A 22,250-nucleotide genomic window follows, 5' to 3' on the forward strand; every position below is an offset into this window, starting at 1 on the left:
TCCAGAGTCAGGCACTCCCAGCCTCCCTGCTCTAACCCAGTACCCTGCCCCTCCCCTGAGAGCCAGGAACCCCAGCCTCCCTGTTCTAACTCAATGATCTTCCCCTCCCACACAGTCAGGCACTCCCAGCTCTACTCCTCACTCTAACCCAATACCATTGCTACCACAGCCACCTGCCACTCACGCCTCTCTCCAGGCAGTGGGGTGCATGCACAGAGCAGCACTAAGCACCCCAAGCATGCGTCTCTGAGCAGGAGCTGCATTTCATTCATCAAATGAGAGCCATAGGTTGGCCACCCCTGTTCTACAGGATGTTTTTCCCTAAAGAACTGTGGAACTTTACCCAAAGTTAACTAATATCTAGAACTACATTAGCAAGAAACAAAAAACACCTTCTTAAGTATAGCTTCTTTAGTACAACATATGGTATGCATATCTGTCTAGCTCAGAAAAGCATTCTTGTTTACCATTTTTAAACTATTTTTGTATCAAACCCTGTCCTCCCTCTCCACCTCCACAATTTTATGCTATTAAAAAAAAATAGAATCTTTTCAAACATATATGCAACTCCTTTTCACTAGGCCAGGCTCATTACTCAAACAATATGACTTAAAAAATCATCTTCATAATGCAGCACAACAGATGTTGCTCTAGGAATAGAATTCAAAAGATCAAAAAGCACCTTGATCATTGCAAGTATTACCGAATGAAAGCCTCAAAATTAAGGTTTTAAGTCTGTTTAGTATTTTTAAAAACGATACACTAAGGGCTAATCTACACGAGCCCCCTCCTTCGAAGGGGGCATGTAAACAAGCCTGCTCAGTTTTGGGAGTAAGGGCACTTCAAAGTTGCACGGCCACTTTGAAGTGCCGGGGGCTAGCCTGCTTGCCGGCGCTTCCAAGTTAGCAACATCAAAGTTCACGTGGCAAGAATTATGCTAATGAGGTGCTGCATATACAGCTATTCTCCAAGGCTACGTCTACACGTGCCCCAAACTTCAAAATGGCCATTTGCATTTCGAAGTTTACTAATGAAGAGCTGAAATGCATATTCAACGCTTCATTAGCATGTGGGCCGCCGCGGCACTTCGAAATTGACACTCCTTGCTCCTTCCGAAATTGAGCTCATGGGAATAAGGGGACTTCGAAGTAGGCGGCGTCCTTTCGAAAAGGAGCCCCGTCTGGACGCACAGCACGGCAGCAAGGCACATCAATTTCGAAGCGCCGCGGCAGCCCGCATGCTAATGAAGCGCTGAATATGCATTTCAGCGCTACATTAGTAAACTTCGAAATGGCCATTTGCATGGCCATTTCGAAGTTTGGGGCACGTGTAGACATGGCCCAAGTGGGCTCATTTATATGCCCCCTTCAAAGGAGGGGGCTAGTACAGACGAGCCCTAAGTGTCTAAAAAATATAAGATTTCATTTTAGTGTAACATTAATTTGGAAAAATGAATAAAATATAGTAAGGGCCATAAAACTACGGAGTCAACTCTCAGAGATATTTCAGGAAGAAATGAAACCAATATTTTTATGATGGAATTGTAAACCTCATTTTCGTTCACTAACAATGGACCTTCTTCTTAATGCTTCTGATTTATTTACTGTAAATCGTGTGGCAGGCAATTTTCCTACACAGTGCTGAAAAGAAACGCTGGTAAGAAGGCAATTTCTAATTAAGATACAAAGTGTTTATGTTGTGGGGGTATGAGTTAACTTTCTACTTACCACAAAAGAACAGGAAAGTTTTAGCAAAACTTCGGTCTTATGATCTTAAACTGCATTAACTTAGCTGTTTGTTATGTGTATGGGAAACCTGAATATTTTTGTGTCACAAAGTCACCAATCACCAGCATTCAAGATCAGACACTGAAGACTAGAACCACAAATGTACATATGCGCCTTACTTTCATTGCTTTCAGAGGAAGTAGGCATCTAAACGTCTTTGCAGATATGAGAGCTAGAGCTGACTGCAAAATTAGAAGAAAACCTTTCCAAAGACACATGGCATATCCTCTAGTCTTCCAATCTACAATTTAAATCATTTATTCAGAACATCCCAATTATCCATTCATCATGTATGTATGCATGTGTTTACACAAACACATGCATGCAACTTGCACCTTGAACTTTACCCTTAAATTAAAAAGTTATCATAATAACTACAAAAGATACAGGGTGAAGTGATATTAACTAAGTTGAAAATTCTGTAATTAAATCTACAGAAGTATTTAAATAATTCAGTGTTCCTGGTACAGTACTTACGCAAGGTATGTTCCTCTTGTGTTAGCGCTCATCATAAGATCCACTTTCTTTGTAGGAGTTTCCAAGGTGCCAGCCAACGAGATAGCACTTGCGTTGTTCACCAAAATGTCTATTCCTGTTTTTTAAATAATTCATTTTGCATTAATATTTTAAACTCTACCATTTAAAACAAAAAGCGGAGTGGGGGGTGACAAATATACTACTCAAGTTTATTCAATTTCTTCAGCTAATGTTTTGATGACTCTGATTGTAAATTTAGATAGTTTTTCATTAACATAGAGAACTCCCTTTATCATCACTCTACTATACCTCCAAATTTCTGGACAGCTTTCGTCACTGCTTCAACAATTTGCTCTTCTTCTCTCACATTAACAATGCATGGCAAAGCCTTTCCTCCAGCAGCTTCAACTGCACAGTTGGGGGAAAAAGAAAAAAAAAAGACACTTCATTTTAAACTTGCACTTACATTGAGCAGCTGATATGAAGTAAAATATTTTTGGTGAGTTAATGATTACCATCAAACAGATTTCAAAGACATGATGCAATCTTTACAGGTAATGAGCACCCTCAACTGGTACTGTCTTCGATGGGAGTCGAAGCAGCTCAGCACCTCAAAGTAATAAATTAATGACTGCTACAACCAGAAAATTTACGGGCTGCAAAGGATCACAGGTCTCCGCAGTGGTATGAGGGGCCAACACATTTAGACGCATTCATTCTTAAGAAAAGACTATCTTTCCTATAAAGCAACATCTTCTATTATTTGACCATGAAAGGTCAAGGGGAATCTGCAACCATAAATTCCTTAGTGAAACTTCCTTGGAAAAAGATGATAAAAAAGCTAAAAATTGAAAAACAGTCTGTTCTTCAACCATTATATGTTTATAGTGCTCCAAATGCATCTTAAAATGAAATATTTGTTTTAAAATAACAAAAACTACTGCTTAAACTGACTGGGAAGAGGCCAGTCAGTCCAGAAGTAAATATTGCTCATCCCGAGCTTCATGCCAGACTAATCTGTGGGACTAGAGAGAGGAATTCTACACTTTGGAGCAGGAAGAATGAAAAGAAAGTGTTTCCTGAGCATTACTATCTAATTTATTTATTTAAAGACCAGGGTAAGTGCTAGTGTGCAGAGGTCTCTCTGTTCTCAGCCCTATGCAACATTCCCTATTTTTATATGCGAAAGAAATGGGAACATGGGCAGAAAATCTATTTTGTCTGTGTTCTATCCAGATACTTTTTGAGAGAATCAGGATGGGGCATCACATGTACAAAGTCTGTGGCAACATGGGGGTATGAGTGGGCAACACATTGGTAACAAATCAATAGCAAGATGTGGTGAATAAAACAGATGAGAAGTGGCTCATAAGTCTACCAAACCTACATGGATTGACACGGCTCCTGACCTCCAAACTATTCCCCTGGCAAACTGTGAAGACCTTCTGCAAAATACATTAAGTATCGCACACTTGAAAAATGGTTTGAAGAATTTTTATCATGAAAAATTCTGGCAACCTAACTACAAGGATTGCTACTGCACACTCCATCACATTGCTGTCCCAAACATATTATGGAGACTACAGCATACCACTATTTAAAACATACAGGAGTAATTCAACTCACACCTTCCTTTTTTGAAAATGCTTTAAAGCACTAACCAAACTAAATACTGTTTTAAAGGTAAAGCCTACAAATGACATGTGGAGGCAGGGGTGCACTTGGTTTGTCTGTTCTAACGCTGAAAATTAGCACACATTATCTTGACAACTAATAGCTTGGTGTGAAGAAAGCAAACACTTGAAGAGGAGATACTTCTTTAAAATAAATTGTGCATGTTTGTTATAAGGTGAGGCACATGTCAAAGTAATGGTTCAATGAAGATTTTTAATTCTAGAAAACTAGAACTTAAACTCAAAGTTATATCAAATTGACTATTGTTACATTACTACAGCAACATTATTCTAATAAGACTTTTTCAGGACAGGAATATCACACAACATTCTTTAAACACCACTTAATACACACTGAAAAGAAACTTTTAAATACTGAACAGGATGTGCCAACACTGTAATCTCTTTACCCACATCTCTCTCTATATACACATGCACACACAACACAAATCCAGTCTCCATCACCACAGTATCTTCACACCTCATACACATTAATACATTTACCTTGACAACACTCCTGTAACACAGAGCACGTATTATCCCTAGTTTACATGTGAGTGACTGGGGCTGTGACAGAAGCTACATGATGTGCCCCGGTCACAAAGGGTACATCTATCGACACTAGCAAGTACATTCAAAACTAGGATTGGAAGACCAAGTTCTTTTGAAAGAAGCCCCGGAGCTGACACAGCGCTCTTTTGAAATTAATTTCGAAAGAACTCTCCCCCGTTCTTTTGAAGTCACTCCTGCATTCCCAGGATGGGAAAAGCGCCCTCTCTTGAAAGACAATTTCGAAAAAGAGCAAGTACAGATGCTCCATGGCCTGTTCTTTCGAAAGAGCGGGTCCTCCATCGCCGTGATCAGCTGACAGGCAGCGGCGCCGCTCACAGCACAAGCGGAGCTCTATGGCGCCAGCGTCCAGCTGCGTTTCAGCACACAGGCTCAGAAGCCCTCAGGCAGGAAGCTGAGAGCGTGCAGGCAGCAGGGAGCCCACATGGCCACTCCAACCACTCCTAGATGCGACGCCCTGGGGGAAGCTGCAGCACCTCTGGCATCATGGCCAACAGCTGGGACTCCCGCCCACCCCAGGAGCCATTCAGGGACTCGGGGGAGTCCTCCAAGGAGGGGAGCCAGCCCCCCAAGTGCCGAGCCCCCTCCTGGACACAGGCCAAGCTGCAGGACCTCCTTGCCCTGTGGGAAGGCGAGGAGGTCCTGCAGCAGACGGGGATCCGGTGCCGTTCAAGAGCCTGGCCAAGGGCCCCACTGGCTGGGGTCACCCCGCCCAGATCCCGGACCTGGTGAGGTCCAAGGTCAAGGAGCTCCAGAAGGCGTACTGCTGGGCTTGGGACACGGCCGAGTGGTCAGGGGCAGCGTCCACCAGCTGCCCCTACTTTCAAGAACTCGACTGCCTCCTTGGGCCTGCCTTCGGCCATGCACTTGGACACTGCTGACCCCCGCCCCCGACCGAGCCGGAGGAGACGGCGACAGGGACCAAGGGGGAGGACTGCCCCAGACCACCAGCCACCCGGAGGCGCCCCCCACGGATCCAGGACACCAGCCATGAGGAGGGCTCGAGCGAGGGGGCCCTCGTCATCAACGTCCCCTCAGGCCCAACCAGCCTGGCCTCCTCCGACCGCACCTCACCCGAGTTCCTGGAAGGACCCACAGGTAGGTACTCTGCATGCCAGTGGCCGCAGGGCTGGGGGAGGGGGCATGCAGTCCTGCCCAGGGTGCCTGCAGCCCACCCACAGGGACATCAGCCCCAGGGCACAGGCAGGCCAGACAGCCCCACCACCCCGACCCCACAGGGCTGACATGTGGCACCCAGCACCATGCGGCCTGGACAGCACCATGGGCCGCCAGGCTGCAGAGGGACCAAGGGAGGCAGAGGAGAGCCAGTGCTCCCATAGCCCAGGTGGGGAACCCTGGATGTGATCCCTGCAGGGCCCCTGGGATGGGAGAGGGATCACAGGGTCCCTCACAGGAACTAGTGGCCCATTCCTCTTCCTTTTTGCCTCCACAGCTCCAGCTGTTGGACCAGCCCCACGATGAGCCCGGGGAACCCAACTACCGAGGGCGATGGGGAGCAGCCCAGGCCTCAGTCCGGGACAGTGCGGGGCCGCTGCTGGTCCCTCCACCGGTGCCACCAGGCTGGAAAGGATGAGGCAGAGGACACGGCCCACATGGCTGCCCTCAGGGAGCTGACAGGCGTCATGTGTGAGTGGCTTGCCATGGAGCGTTCAACCTGGATGCCCTCACCCAGGCTGCAGTCGGCCACCTGGCCCCTGCCGCCGCTCCATCGTGGGCCACTCCTGCACCCAAACCCCCCCACCATCCCCCACGCCCCCCGCATCCCCTCCCCGCCCTCCCAGCTGTTTCCCCCCCCACAATCCCCCATCCCCCTGCCTCCCCCACAACGCCCCCCCACAAGAGGCCGACCTTGAGACCCTGCTCCTTCCCCACCTCCCCCTGGCCAGCCTCATCGGCCTGGCCCACACCATGCTGGCCAGATGGAGGCTGAGCCCCCGCCCCCCGACCCCCGTGCCGAGCCTGGCACAGGCATGGGGAGCACGCCTGAGCCACACGCCTTCCTCCCTGTGCCACCAGCCTCGGTTTGGCCCCAGCGGGGCCCCTGGACACACGGAGAAAGGGGTGGGCGCAGGCCACGGGGCTCCTGGCCACGAAGCCCTGTGGCGGGGTGAGGGCCCTCCACCCCGGCTGCCCATTCACCCTCCCCGCACACATGTAAATAGTTCTCCCGCTCAACCTCACCACACGTAAATATTTCCCCCTAGAAAATGAGGGGCACAGTTTTGTCTAGTGAATAGTTTATTTTTATGGTTTAACCTGTGTCCCCCGTGCATGTGTGCTGGTGGGTGTGCATGTGTGTGCAGGGTGCAGGGATTACCATGGCCCCTGCTGAAAGGCCTGGCGCAGGGGAGCTCCCTTACAGGCACTCCGTCCTGCTGGGGCTGATGGCACTGGGCAGCAGGGCGCTGTTCATACCCGTGCCCCGCCTCAGCGGCTCACCCCGCATATAGGGCTCGTGTTTCACCTCCACCAGGTCATGAAGGGTGCAGCAGGCCCCGACCACCGCGCGGACGTTGGGGAGGCCCACCTCCAGCCTGGTGCAGAGGCATCTAAAACGACCCTTGAGGTAGCTAAACTCCCGCTCCACAATGTTCCAGGTGCAGTTCAGCTGCTCATTAAAAAGGTCCTGGCTCGGCTGGGTGAACCTGATGTATGGCCGCATCAGCCAGGCCTGCAGGGGTAGGCCGCATCGGCCACGATGCAGGGCGGCATCGTCGCATCCCTGATGGGGAGCTCCCGCCACGGGATGAAGGTCCCCTCAGCCATATGACGTCCCAGCCCTGAGTTCCAGAAGACCCTCGCATCGTGTGCGCGGCCAGACCAGCCCACGTAGATGTCCTGGAACCGGCCATTGGCGTCGACCAGGGCCTACATGACCACTGAGTGGTAGCCCTTGTGATTAACGTAGGCCCCGCGGCTGTGCTCCAGGGCCCGGATAGCGATGTGGTTGCCATCCAGGGCCCCGAAGCAGTTGGGGAAGCCCAGCTCCTGGAATCCCTGGATGGCATCATTCAGGTCCCCGACGCGAACCAGCTGCCTCAGGAGCACCTTGTTGATTGCCCAGATGACCTGCAGGGCATAGAGGGGCGCACTCATGGGCGTGGGGTTGGGTGCGCCTTGCCCACACATGCCCGTCCCCATCCCCACTCCTGTCCCCAGGGTGCCTGCCCGTGCCCGTCCCCATCTCTGCCCCTGTCCCCGGGGTGCCTGCCCGTGCCCGTCCCCATCCCTGCCCCCATCCCCAGGGTGCCCACTCTTCTCCCGACAGTGGCTGTCACCAGGCTGGCCCCCGCCCCTCGCATGCAGTCTAGGTGTGAGCTGGGCACGGCTTACCTTGATGAGGACAGCCCTGACAGTGGCTTTGCTCACCCCAAACTGGTGGCCGATGGATCAGTAACTGTCCGAGGTGGCCAGCTTCCATAGGATGATGGCCACCCTTTTGTGCAGGGGGAGCACCAGCCTCAAGTGTGTGTCCCAGTGCTGGAGGACTAGGGTGAGCCAGTAGCACAGCTCCAGGAATGTCCCCTTGGTCATCCTGAAGTTCTGTAGCCACTGGTCGTCACCCCAGTCCTCCAGCACCAGCCGATCCAAACCAGTCGCTGCTTGTGGGGAAGCTCCACAGGCAGTGCATTACCCAGGGGACAGGCTGGGGATGTTGCACCCTGAGGATGGCATCCAGGAGGGTGGCTATTGTGCTGGCCACCTGGAGCCACTGCAGCACAGTGGCCAGCAGTGCAGCCAGGACGCTGGCCACGGCTGTGATGGGGGTGGGGGCTGCTGCTCGGGGTCCATGGGAGCTCGGGATGCCACCGCCGATGTCTCTCTCACTCTCTCCCTGCCTGGGGACAGGGTTGCTGGCCCCCGGCATGTGCATGCTGAGGCACTGGGAGAGCCCTTTAAGGGGATGGCAGGCAGCGGCCCCGGAAGGGCTCATCCACCACGCAACCCTGCCTGTGGTGCTTCCTGCCCCTGCTCTTTCAAAAGAGCTCCCTGGCATGTGTGGACGCTCTCTTTCGAAATTGTGCTGGAGGCCTTCCAAAAGAACGGACTGGACCTTTGGTCCCCGCTGGTGTGTGTGGACACTCCGTTTTGAAAGACCATCTTTCGATGTTCTCTTTCGAAAGACGTTCTTTCAAAACAGAACTGTAGTGTAGATGCAGCCAGACTGTAGCAGAGCCAGGACTCAAACTCAGGGCTCCAGAGTCCCAGATAAGCATCTTTACAAGACCATCCTGTCTCTTTAAAACTTACTCTCTTCTGCAGCAGTGTAGATTGTTCCCGGGAGAGTACGATGAGGCTCTGCTGTTTTAGCAGCTATCACAATGTTTGCACCGTCCTTTGCAGCCTTCAAAGCAATTGCTTTGCCAATGCCTCGGCTGGCACCCGTGATGAAGAGAGTACATCCTGCTAATTTCCTAAAATCCGGGAACAAAAAAAAGATCTAAATTTTCCCATGTGCACAAATCCATGTGAGGTGCAACACCAATTTGCATGCGTACACATACATTCTGAAGCACATGTACTTCAGAATACATACTGTTGAAAATACGGGCTGGTCTTTACTCATAATTCTTCTCTGTGTCTCAGACAGCCCTCTGCAAACTCTGAGCATGCTATTTCAAATGCAGTCTAAAAGACAAAATCCTCAAGCCTTGAAAAGGCAAAACCGCAGCTCAGTAGTTGTTCCAGCAACTGAATCTATGAACACTGATCTGTATGCCCCTGCAGAGGTTCCACTGAAGTCAGCAGAGTGGGTCAACCAAATCCCACTATAGGCTGAGGTCAATGTGTGAACAGCCAGCTACAGGATCAAGAGAACCCAAATAAAGCTCAAAACTTACTTGACTAAATTCGAATCTCAGTCACCTGTAAAAACTCACTGTTCACAGATCATCTGAATTGATTAGTTATTTTACCCTCAGAGGAGTAGCCATGTTAGTCTGTGTCTGCGAAAACAACAAGCCCTGTTCCACCATAAATACTAACAAATTTATTTGAGCATAACCTTTTGTGGGTAAAACCCACTTCATCAGATGCATCTAATGAATTCGTTCCTCGTTGTTCTTACAGTCACTTCAACGTAGCAAGTGTTTCAAGACAGAATATTTGTAGAGGGCCACTCAGGATATTTCCCCCCCCAAAAAAAAAAAGAACATTTACAACTAAAGAACCACAGCCAGAGAATGTGTGTATTTAATTCATGTAAGTTCTACATTGTGAGGTGTGTGCCTCACCTCTTAAAAATCTCTCCTCACATCACAGACACAGAAGCTTCTCATCTACGCGGGGTCCTTGTTATAAGTCACTTTGCATATATGTCATTCAGTAATTCCGGACAGCAGATTCATTATAAGTCGCACTGATCCACTCATACGTTGTTTAGGGGCCAAAGGACCAAAAACCAGGAACATTCAGGAGCTTTGTGGTGGCTGGGCAGGAGGCACTGTAGTGCAGGGGCCCTGGAAGTGAGCCCTGAAGTTATGGGGGACCGGCAGGCAGCTCACTTCCAGAGCCCCTGCACTACACTGCCTCGTGCCCAGCCACCACAAAGCTCCTGAATTATATGTACCACACGTGTATGAATTGTATGTGTTAGAAATGCATCTCAAGCTAATTATATTATTCCTTATGGATATTAAATTCCCCTTTATAAGTCGTTTCACTGTAAGTTGCATTAATTAGGAACACAACCTGGACTTATAACAAGGACCTCTCCTCCTACCTATACCGCCAATTGCTTTCTTTGGCATCTGGCTTGGAAGATCTTCCTCATCACTCCTCCAGTTTTCTACGGTTGCCCCACAGGACCACATCTATGGGTCCCCTACTCTTCTCCTTCTATAGGTCTCTGGATAATCTCATTCATAAACACAAATTCAATGATCACCTCTATGCTGACCAATCACAGATTGCTCCACTCTGGATTTCCAACCATGAGTTTAAATCAGGTTGGCCAATCATTTTTTATGGGGAGAGAGGAAGGAGGGGGTAATCCAGGAATTTGGAAAGTGGTCAAGGGTCGCATTCTTCCATGGTATTAATGGAGGAGTTGTGGGGTCTGTGATAGAGGTTGGATGCAGAAGGGAGCTTGGAGTAATGGACTGGAGTGCAAGAGGGGTTATGAGGTGCAGGAGGGAGCCTGGGTGGAAGAGGCTGTGACCTGGGGCAGGAGACTGGGATGCAGGATCTGGGAGGGGAATGGGTGCAGGAGATGATTCTGACCAGGAGAAGAGGTGTAGGAAGGGATGCAGGGTCCGGGAGGAAATAGTGACCTGGAGGCAGGGTGGAGGAGAGGATGCAGAGATTTGGGTTGTGACCTGGGGCAGGAGATTGGGGGGCAGGATCTGGGAGATGATTGTAACCTGAGGGAGGGGTGCAAGGTCTTGGAGGTGTGGAAGAGGGGGACAGAGGGTTGGGGGAGACAGGGGCTGTGGTGCCAGAGGCAGATTCTGGCCAGGAGGCACTTATCTGGGCAGCCTTCAAGCCAGCAGCCTCACAGCTTCCTCAGCCAGGCTCCCTACCTTCCATGCCCCACCCTACAACAGGCCACGCAGAGCAGCTTGAAGGGCCACGTCCTGCTCTGAATGCTGTGAGCCCAGAGGGATGGGGATACTTTGTGTTCTGCCTATCCTGCAAACAGAAACCGGACAATGGGAGCTGCAAGATTATGCTGGGGGCAGAAGTAGCATGCAAACCCTCAATTTCCTCCCTTTTTCTTGGGTTTGCCGCATTCAGAGAGATGCTCTGAGCAGTGTGCAGGGCAGCCAAGGAGCCTTGCTGAGGCTCCCATTAGGCTGCAAGCCAGATTCTGTGGCTTGGCAGGCTGGATCCAGCCCACACTGTACTTTGCCAATTCCTAGTTTAAGATCACATTACCTAAACAGAGTTCTTAATCTTTCCGCATTCCCAATCACTACCCTTCCTCTGCTTTCTTAATCACTGTAGACACCATCATCCTACCTGGCACTTGGTCTCAGCTTAAACTCTGATCTCTCTTTAGGTCCTTATATACAGGCCATGTCTAAATTTAGCCCATTTTTTCTGCACATCACTAATACACAGCACAGTAAACCCTCAAGTTATGTGGGAGGGGGCGGGGGTTGTGTTCCTGCAACCCCTGCATAACTCAAATTTTTGCACAAGTCGCAGGGGAGATGGGAACCAGGCTGCCACTTGGTTCCCAGCTCCGCTCTGCTTGCGGACCTGGGAAACTGGCTGCTTCTCCTTGACTGTCAGCCTGACAGCCACACCACTGGGGGAAGGCAAGGAGAAGGCTTTTAGCTGCAGAGCAGCATCAAGTTGTGCTTAACTTGTGTTAAAGTGCATTATGCACAAACTGAAGTTACGTATGTAGAGGGTTTGCTGTACAGACTCTCTCTTCCAGACCTTCATCATTTGTCAAGTACTGCAACATTATCTTCTTGGCTTCGACAAATGCAATCTTGCCACATTTGTAACTGTTGCTGCAAAGACGATTTTCCTTAACATTTGGGCAGCTAATGTGCTGAGACCAAAGCCATACAAATAAACTCTTCACCTAATTTTAGATAGACCAGAACCCACAATAGTTCTATCTGCTCAATGAAACAAAACAAATGAAAATTATTTCACTCCAAAAGAAACATTTATTTCAATCAAAAAATAAAATTGTTTTTTATTTGGACCACCCATTGGTTAGAGAAGCAACACAGCATGTGGGAGAACCAGGCTCAAATCCACACTCCAAACAGGGACCTGAATATGCCCCTCTCCCCTACTTTAGAGGGCTCAGCAATAGGTCTGGGTCTCTACTTTTACAAGTGTCATCCTTTATGTTCTGAAAAGACTGTTTCATGGCACTGTGCGATTCCATTTTTGGTTTTCAATCATTTCCATACAAGATATGTTTCCAAGTAAAACAACTTTGACTAGCTGCCTGCTCTTCCAACTCAACTTGAGAGGTAGAAATAAAACTGAGGTTTTTTAACTTTTCTAGCACCACCAGACCAAATCAGTGGCCTCTTTACTATTTACTTAATATTTACCAACCCTGCTGATGATAGGGAGCAACCAAAAGATTCTAAATTCACTGCCATTTGACCCTGCACAGTCTCCAAAACCAATAAAAGGAAAAAACAGTAGTTTTCCCTAAATTCAAAAGATATACATAGATAAAGCTAACCCACTTTTTAGAGCAGAATTACACTAAATAATCGGATTATTTTCATTGCAAAAGCTTCTGTCATACGAAACTCCCCATAGCACTCTCGTTGCTGACAATTCTGTATTCACCAATGCTCTCGTGCCCTTTGCCCTACTGAAACTCCTCTCCTGGCCACTTCCTTTTGATTCCACTGACAGTGCTGTTACAATTTCAGGATGGAAGTGACAACACAGATGTGTTAGTCAGGATCAAAGTTACAACACAGATGTAACAGCATAATTTTGTAATGTGTTTTGGTCTACACAAACAAAATCAACGATAAAGGGAAAACAGTATCATGATGATCCTTTTAGGTCTATAATATAGCAAATATTGAATACATTTTAATTATGCAGTATAAAGGTTATGCATAGGACTGGTAGCACTAACTGCTATTAAATGGTACCTGACACATCCTATTATAAAATGTTGTTTTCAGTTGCTTACATCTTTGCCAAACTTTAAGTGTGTCGGGACAAAAATTCTATATTAGGTGTCTGCCTCAGGCTGTTTTTTGGAAAGCTTCCAAGTGGTTTAGCAATTTCTGAAAACAAGACTATAGAAAAGTGCAATTTTTGCTCACGTTAAAACAATTCTTCTCCTTCTTCCTCTCCTCTTCAAGATCTAGCTTTCCCAGGCTTTAGACTCTTGAGCATGGATTGAAAACTCACCAGGCACAAGGGCAAATGCTAACCACCGACTTCACACCCCACAACACAAACACTAACTCTGGAACCAGTCCCTGCAACAAACCCAGTTACCAGCTTTGTCCACGTATCTACCCTAATTAAATCATCAAAGGACCTAACCACATCAACCATACCATTTGAGGTTTGTTCACTCATACATCAACTGTGATATACGCCATTAGCTGTGTCTACACGTGCACGCTACTTCGAAGTAGCGGCACTAACTTCGAAATAGCACCCGTCGCGGCTACACGCGTCGGGCGCTATTTCGAAGTTAACTTCGACGTTAGGCAGCGAGACGTCGAAGTCGCTAACCTCATGAGGGGATCGGAATAGCGCCCTACTTCGACGTTCAACGTCGAAGTAGGGACCGTGTAGACGATCCGCGTCCCGCAACGTCAAAATTGTGGGGTCCTCCATGGCAGCCATCAGCTGGGGGGTTGAGAGACGCTGTCTCTCCAGCCCGTGCGGTGCTCTATGGTCACCGTGTGCAGCAGCCCTTAGCCCAGGGCTTCTGGCTGCTGCTGCTGCAGCGAGGGATTCATGCTGCATGCACAGGGTCTGCAACTCGTTGTCGGCTCTGTGTATCTTGTGCTGTTTAGTGCAAGTGTGTCTGGGAGGGGCCCTTTAAGGGAGCGGCTGGCTGTTGAGTCCGCCCTGTGACCCTGTCTGCAGCTGTGCCTGGCACCCTTATTTCGATGTGTGCTACTGTGGCGTGTAGACGTTCCCTCGCTGCGCCTATTTCGATGTGGTGCTGCACAACGTCGATGTTCAACATCGACGTTGCCAGCCCTGGAGGACGTGTAGACGTTATTCATCGAAATAGCCTATTTCGATGTCGCCACATCAAAATAGGCTACTTCGATGTAGGCTTCACGTGTAGACGTAGCCATTATGTGCCAGTAATGCCCCTCTGACATGTACTGGACAAACCTAATAAACCAAAAGAATAAATGAACACGTATCAGACATCAAGAATGGTAACATACAAAACCCAGTAGGCAGGCACTCTAACCTCCTTGGACACACAGTTACTGACTTCCAAGTTGTCATTCTTCAGGAAAAAACTTCAAAAACAGACTGCAACGTGAAGCTACTGAGCTGGACTGTATATACAGGCGGTCCCTGACTCACGAACATTGACTTGGAACCATTCATACTTATGACCAACCTCCAGCTCACCCCGTCACGTGCCCCAGCAGGGTGCTCCAGCTGCATGCCTGGGGCTCGCCTTCAATCCCTGGGGACCCAGCTCCACTCCTCACAGACCCAACCCCCACCAACTGTGTGTGGCCCCAGATCACCCCCCACACACAGCTGGTTCAGCTAGCATGGGACTCCAACCTGCCCCCCCCAAACACCCCGCCCCAGTGCATCCCCATTCAACCCCTCCCTCCACCAACTGGCTCAATCCACACTCCCCTGTGCTTGGGGCTCTGGCCGTCAGCCACCACCAGTGTGCGGCAGGGCTCCATCCCCTCTGCCAGCTCAACCCACCCCTGTCCTGGTTTACCCCCATTCAGTCCCCCCTCCGTCTCTAGCTGACCCAACCGCCAGCACATGCAGGGCTCCAGCTGTCAACTGCTACAGGTGCATGAGGCTCTACCCCCGCAGCTAATCCCCCAAACCCCAACAGCTCCAGCTCACACTCCCCAGCACACAGGGCTCCAGCTTCAAACTGCTCGTGGGGCACCAGCTCCAACCTCTTGGCCAGGACCAACCTCTGCCCCAACCTTGCAGCCTGGGACCAACCCCTGTAAGCCCCAGCTCAACTGCAACCTCCCACCACTCCTGCCATGCTAACCCACCCCAGCCTTAACCTCCGTCCCCCCTCCCAGGCCCCCAACCCAAACCCTCACCCACTATGCAAAATTCAAGTACCTTGAGGGATTACCATATGAGGGTATTTCCAACTTATGACCAAATCGAGTTACGACCAGGTGTTTGGAATGTAACCCATTCATACGTCAGGGACTATCTGTATACAATATTGACCCTGTCAGAAGAGGCTTAAATAGATAGATGGACTCTCTCTTTCATTACAATAAGTAATGTTGGCTTCAGTAACTCCCACCTTCGCACTTCTCTTGCAGGTAAGCCACCTCCACTCTAATTAGAACTGATGTCACACTCCCACCTCTGTACCTCTTCCTTTTGTCCTCTTCAAGTATCTGAAGGATCAAGTTGTATCTCACAAAAGCCTATGTCCTAATAAATGAGTTAGTTTAAGGTACCACCAGACTCCTTGTTATTGTCACTATAGGTTCCATCTCCCTGGTCCAGCATAGTCAGGACCTGACTGGTCGCAGACAACAGAATTTGTCAGACCAGGGAAAGTTCCTTCCCACAGCCCCACAAGCCATGACACCCCACACTACCCTCCTCCCACCAGAAGGCTGCTCTTCTACCTTCTGACCTGGGGCTGCCTGAAGAAGCTGGCTCAGGCCCACACTGGGGATGCATCTCCAGCCCTGTATACTTACAATACCTCTCTTTGTTTTTTAATACCTCTCTTCCTTTCCATCAAGACTTTTTGGGGGTTATCTAGTCACTAAGGCACTTACCTGTATGTTATATCCCTTTCTCCTTCCCTCCATCTTTCACATCTTATTTAGATTGTAAACTCTTCAAAGCAGGGACTGTCAACTATTCTATATTTGTACAGTCCCTATCATAATAAGATTCCTTTCTTGGTTGGTCCTTAGGCACTACAGTAATAAATATGAATAAAACTGAATCACTTAAACCCAACTCGCACACTCTGCACTACAGATGGTAGTAGTTAACAAGTAAGTAAGCCTCTCGCTAAATGGATGAGGCTTACTACTTAACTGGTTGGGGCTGATGCAGCCCCTCACTCACCATGGGCACAGAGATGCTCCAGCCCCACAGGGCCCGCCCTGGGCAGAGGGCGCTCCAGCCCAGACAGCAGCCCTTGTCCATAGCAGGCCCATCCAAGAGCACAGCAGAAAAGAGTGCTCCAGACCATCCAGAGCAGGCCCCAGCTCCCTCCCTGTTTAATCAGTTAACTAAACAGGATTTTAAATCTCTACTCTGCACTTTACTATTAAGTCCAATTGTGCAAAAAGGAGCCTATGTATTTCAAAAAACAAGCAGATAATAAGAATCCAGGTTACATAAATCTGTTAGTCTGTAAGGTGCTACAGGCCTGCTTGTTTTTTGTGAAGCTACAGACTAACACAGCTACCCCTTGGAGATTATATATTTCAAGTCCTTTGGACAGTGACTCACACTGTACGGTTGCAGTGAATAATGATCCAGTAAATTACTGTGAGAAACAAGAAATATTCATGTTAACGCTATCCAAAAAGTGAAACCATCAAGAATAATTTTAGGTGACTGCTTTGTCCAGAGGGAACCAGGGTTGATTAGAGCAGGGGTAAGCAAACTTTTTACTGCCAGCTCCACTTTTCGACCCTGCAATTAGCAGGGACCTCCCAACTGGCTAATATGATCCAAATTGATGGAAATTTTGGCTATGTTCATATGGAAAAAAAACAAAAAGCTTTTTACACATGTAACAAAATAAGTATGTTGAATATTAAAACCTTATTAAGCGGTATGCAAATATGAATAAACATGCATAAAACAGTAACATATATCAACATTTGTAATGAGATGGGTGAGCCTGAGGCCCAACAGCCAATCGTGCTGTGCCCTCCTTACAAAATTTCATGCTTCCCCGAGGCCCCCCTTTGGGCTCCCCTGGAACAGAGCACCCACAAAGCGGAGTCCGGAAAGCACAAAGTACGCCACGAAAAAACAGATCTCACTTCCCAGCTGCGCCCGCACCCCCGGCTCACAGCTCGAGAAAACTGGGTGCATTTGGGGGGGGAGCATAAACTGGCGTGCGGGAAGGGGGTCCCCAAAGGGAGAAATCCAAAAAGGTCACAAAGGGGGCAAAAAAAAATACAAGGGGCGAGTGTCTTTACTTTCTCTCCTCACCAAAGCTGCTACCCCCGATTGTAATGCACCCCCGCTTCAGACCCGTTTAAGCACCCTGGAGAGAGGGCGGGAGAGCTGCAGTCACACTGGCGGGGGCGGGGGGCGCATATACACAAGGAAACACGGCCGGGCAAAGGCCAGAGAGGGGGACTGGCGCAGACAGACCGACGGACATTGGCGGGTTGGGCAGCGCAGACAGGCCGGGCGGACACGCTGAGGCGCGGAGGTCCCGCTTACCCGGTGTTGGGCAGCATGGTCGACAGCCGCGTGCTCCGGCAGGTGACCGAGCCCGCGGGCGTTGAGAGTGGCTGCGCGGGGGCGATGGAAGGGGGAGCCCCGAGGCCGACGCGCGGCGCTTGTTTCGCAGGCTCGGGCAGAGCGCGCCGGATTCCAACGGTCTAGCGCCACTAGGTGAAAGGGCATAACAATGGAGGCGCTCGTCACCGCTAGCCCCGCCCCCTGCCCCTCACTAAACCCGCCCCCCTTCTAGTTACTTAGTCCCGCCCCACAGCAACCTGGACTCGAGCTGTAGCCTCGTCAGATTCCGGCCACGTGATGGGCGGAGCCGAGATCGTGAGGGGGCGGGGCCAAGCCTGGGCTGTTCCTCTGAAGCCAAGCTGGTGGGGGGGTTTGCCATTCGTCCCGGTTTAGCACGTGACGTGGGGGCTGCCTGGCCAAAGTTGGTGCCGCGGCCGCCCGCCCGCCCTGGTCCGAGCCCAGACCCCTTCCCCAGCAGACTGGGAGGCGCTGGGGGACAACTCTGTGCCCCTGGCACGACGGGGTCGAGGGCTGTCAGCCCTTAGCACTGACTGATGCATGGCGCTGCTTTGCCTGGACTCCTTAGAAGCCCCTCAGAGTGACGCTCCGGAAGCATTTGAAACACTGAGCCCTTATGCACTTGTCCTTGGGGCCCCCCCCCATCTGCAGCCCTGCCCTTTCCAGAGCCTGCACCCATATGCTCTCCTGCACTGTGAGTCTCTCTGCAAGAGACTTCACCCCAGAAACTCACCTTTGCCTGTACCAGAGCCCCCTCTCAGAGCCAGTACTCTGGACACTCACCCCCTCCTGCAACAGACACCCCTGCTCCAAGCCTGAGCCACCTCCGAGAGTCCAGGCTGCAACCCCTAATCCCCCCTCCACACTAGGCCCTAGCCACTCACCCCTTCCTACACACAAACTCTGTCCCACAGTCTACACCCCACATGCCCTCCTGTACCCTAACTGTCTCAGATTTCAGCAGTTAAATTTCTGAAATTTCTTTCCACAGTAAGTATGCTCCCAACTTGGGGCTGAGCAGGACTTTCAGTGCAGTTGCAGGTAGTAAACAGGAGACTTTTGAGACAATCTAGAGGAGAAGTTTGAAGGGGGCTAGATACACTTAAAAGTCCTTTAAACTAAACTAAAACCAATCCACCCCCCAAAAAAACAGAAGAAAAAAAAACCCTTTTATCAAGAAGGGACTAAGCTCCAGAAGTAAAAAGAGAATGCAGGCAGAAGCCGAGCAACAGAGTGCGGGCTATCCAGTTTATTGTGCCAACGTTCTTGCCCTGTAGAAAGGTGGCATGTTTGTACATTTGGCACAAGGAGCGCCTGACCCTCAGAAACTGCATACAGGTTTTAGAGATCAGGGTGGCTGAACTGGAGGAGCTAAGGAAGACAAAGAGGTACCTAGATGAGACTTTCTGGGACATGGTAGAATGGTCTCATGCCTGGTCAGACAGCCTCTGTGCTGTTGAGGAGGGTGAAAGTCTCAAGTAAAGAGAACATACAACTAGGTCAAAGGGGAATGATCTCATAATCGAGACAGGTATTAGTAATGGAGCACTGGAAACATAGCTCGGTTTGTGATGGCTTGGAGACTCCTATATTGATTTGCCTGCCTGGTGCAAAGGTTGTGGCTCTCTCAAGACATCTAAATAGACTTGTGGGAAGTGCTGGATTGGAGCTTGTGGTTATGGTACATGTATGTACATATAGAAGAGAAGCCCTGGAGACAAAATTTAGACTGTTAGGTAAAATATTGGAATCAAAGACCTCAATGTAATCATTCTCTGAAATGCTTCCTGTTCCACATAACGGGCCATGTAAACAGATAGAACTGTAGGGTCTCAATGTGTGGAAGAGGTGATGGGGTGGGGGTTAAATTTATTAGGAACCAAGGAAACTTGGAAAAGGGATGGGCTCTACCTGAACAACAACAAAATTGCATGCCCTTAAAATTAAGAAGGTCATAGAACAGTTTTTAAACTAAGAGCTAGGAGAAAGCAGACAGGTGCGAAGGAGCACATGGATCAGACAGAGACATCCCTTAAGGGAGGGTCTATTAATAGAGATTCTCTGTTTCCTAATAGAAGAGAGGGTGGAAGAAGATAAAATATGGGTAGGATCTAATGAGAAACAGTCAAGTGAAAAGAGAATCCCATTTGGTTGCATCATGTTATGGCAGACGGTTAAATAGTGATGTGTTCAAAGGGTTTATATACACACACTAAAAATCTAATTAATAAGATGGGTGAACTAGAATAGCTTGTACTGAATGAGGACATTGAGAAAGAAGCATCACAGAATCTTGGTGGAATGTGGATAATCAATGGGACACAGGAATATGAAAACAGGCCCTTCCAGAGAGGCCTGGGCCACTTCCAACTTTTGAGGCCCCTAGCCATAATAAAAATTAAAAAATAAAGAGACATGAAAACAAAAGAATGCACAAAAAAGTGAGACATAATTTGATTTTTAACAAATGTTTTTCTAGTTTTTTCTGTGCAAATATACTGATTATTGAGGAATGCCCATAAAAACGTGCTAAATTTATCAGGTGCCAAAAAGTTAGCAAGCGTCTAAAATTTGAGGCCCCCTTTGATCTTGCTGCCTCCTGCCCTGCTCTCCCCCCAGCTCTGAACAAAATATATCAGACGGACAGAATAGGTGGTGCTGTTTGGTGAGTGGGACTACATGTGAAAGAAAATACAGAATCAAATGAAGTAAAAATCTTAAATGAACCAAACTGTTCCATAGAATCTCTGTGGACAGTAATTCCATGCTCTAATAATATGAATATAACAGTAGAGATGTGTTACTGACCAACTGACCATGATGGTTATAGTGACTGTGAAATGCTAAGGGAGATAAGAGACTATAAAAATAAAAATCCCAATAATAATAGGGGATTTCAACAATCCCCATATTAAATGGATACACATCATCTTAGGACTGGATGTAGAGAGAAAGATTCTGGATACCTTAAATGACTACTTTTTGGAGCAGCTGGTTCTGGAACCTATAAGAGATGCAGTTCCTGATTTAGTCCTAAGTGGAGCATAACATCTCATACAGGAGGTGAATATAGCTGGACTGCTTGGAAATAGTGACCATATAAAATATAACACCCCTGCGGTGGAAACACATGTCAGCCTGGCATTATTACATTTAATTTCATACAGGGGAACTACATAAAAATTAGAATAAACAGAAATGAAATGATATACTATCAAAAGTGATATCCCTGCAACTTGCATGGAAACTTTTCAAAGACACCATATTAGAGACTCAACATAAATATATACCTCAAATTAAAAAACACAGTAAGGCTGCATCTACACTAGCCCCCTCCTTTTGGAAGGGGCATGTTAATGAGGGATTTCAGCAGATGCTAATGAGGCACTACCATGAATACGCAGCACCTCATAGGCATCATGGAGGCCACGTGATTTGAAAGTGTCGCTTTCTAAATGAATGCCACTCATGTACACAGGAGCCTTTCAAAAGGACCCCCTGATTTTAAAAGTTCTTCCTTCCCAAAACCAAATGATTCTGACTAACCCTGGAAACATTCTGACCTATATGGGCTAGTTCACCGCAGGAGCCATTCACGTTCTGAATGCCTAGCTTTTACCTTTGTCTGTGATCAAAGTATCAAAGAGAACTAGCTTTCTCAGCCACAGTATGACAGCCATGATAGGCATAGTGAAAAAGTTTGAAGAATTTGTGGAGCATTTGATGATTTTGGCCTCTGGAAAAAAATATCCTGTACAAATGCTCTTAACCAGAGACACCTTGGAAAAAATTAACTGCAAATGTGTGATTCAAAGGACACTCTTACTTGGTCATAGTGTGCTGTTTTTCCGGGTATATGGAAATAATGTATTTGAAAGACACATAAAAAGTTGTGGCATTATCAATACACTGAAGTGCACCTTGACTCTTTTTGATATTCCAGAACACCTAGTGATGTGCAATGAACTACAATTCAGTGCAACAAAATTTATGTAATTCCAAATGAAATACGATTATTTTCATATTAGTAGTAGCCCACATTACCCACATGTGAATGGAGAACCTGAGAGGGTTGTACAGACAGCTAAGAAATCAAGCATCGGGAAGATTCATTCCTTGTTCTTTTGAGTTACAGGTCAATACCAATAGCAGCTACTGGATATAATCCAGCTCAATTCCTGACGGGCAGACCACTGAGAGCTGTTCCACCTTTGGAAAAGAATCTATCTCCAAAGTGGCTAGCCATGAAGTGTAGCTAAATTGATTTAAAAGAAAAAAAAGAGCTTAGAAACACTATTAAAACAGACATCACTCAGTTAAAAGAACACTGGGTCTATAACCTGGTGACCATGTTCATGTCAAAATGGCTTGAGGAAATAAAGATGGACAATCCCAGTTGTAAAGAAGAAATTCAGCACCATGGCCATGTGTGATCAACACCGGCAGCAGAGAGTTTAGCAAAAACCATTGACAGCTACCATTTGTTCCTTCGGAAGAACTATAAGCAGAGCACAGATACAGAACAAGACCACTCCAAACAGACCAAACTAAGTCTTTGCAACTAACAGGCAACCAGAGGACCAAGCTGGTAAGCATTCAGGTCACGCTA

General features: G+C 48.3%; 1 protein-coding gene across 2 annotated transcripts in view; it reads right to left on the reverse strand.

Annotated features, from left to right (window-relative positions):
* The window catches only part of HSDL2 (hydroxysteroid dehydrogenase like 2), a 37,827-nt gene extending 20,033 nt beyond the window's left edge, over window positions 1–17,794 (reverse strand). The window contains exons 1-4 of one of the 2 annotated variants that reach the window (XM_074994672.1): window positions 17,603–17,759; window positions 8,780–8,943; window positions 2,574–2,672; window positions 2,265–2,379 (exon numbers count right to left, since the gene is read on the reverse strand). In XM_074994672.1, coding sequence (XP_074850773.1) covers window positions 2,265–2,379; window positions 2,574–2,672; window positions 8,780–8,943; window positions 17,603–17,619 — 395 coding nt within the window. In that variant the 5' untranslated portion in view covers window positions 17,620–17,759. Of the gene's footprint in view, window positions 1–2,264; window positions 2,380–2,573; window positions 2,673–8,779; window positions 8,944–17,602 lie in introns of both variants that reach the window. The other variant, XM_074994673.1, reaches the window with a different exon arrangement.
* Window positions 17,795–22,250: the final 4,456 nt, after the last annotated feature.

Source organism: Carettochelys insculpta, chromosome 5 (assembly GCF_033958435.1).
Source record: "Carettochelys insculpta isolate YL-2023 chromosome 5, ASM3395843v1, whole genome shotgun sequence".
Lineage (NCBI taxonomy): Eukaryota > Metazoa > Chordata > Testudines > Carettochelyidae > Carettochelys > Carettochelys insculpta.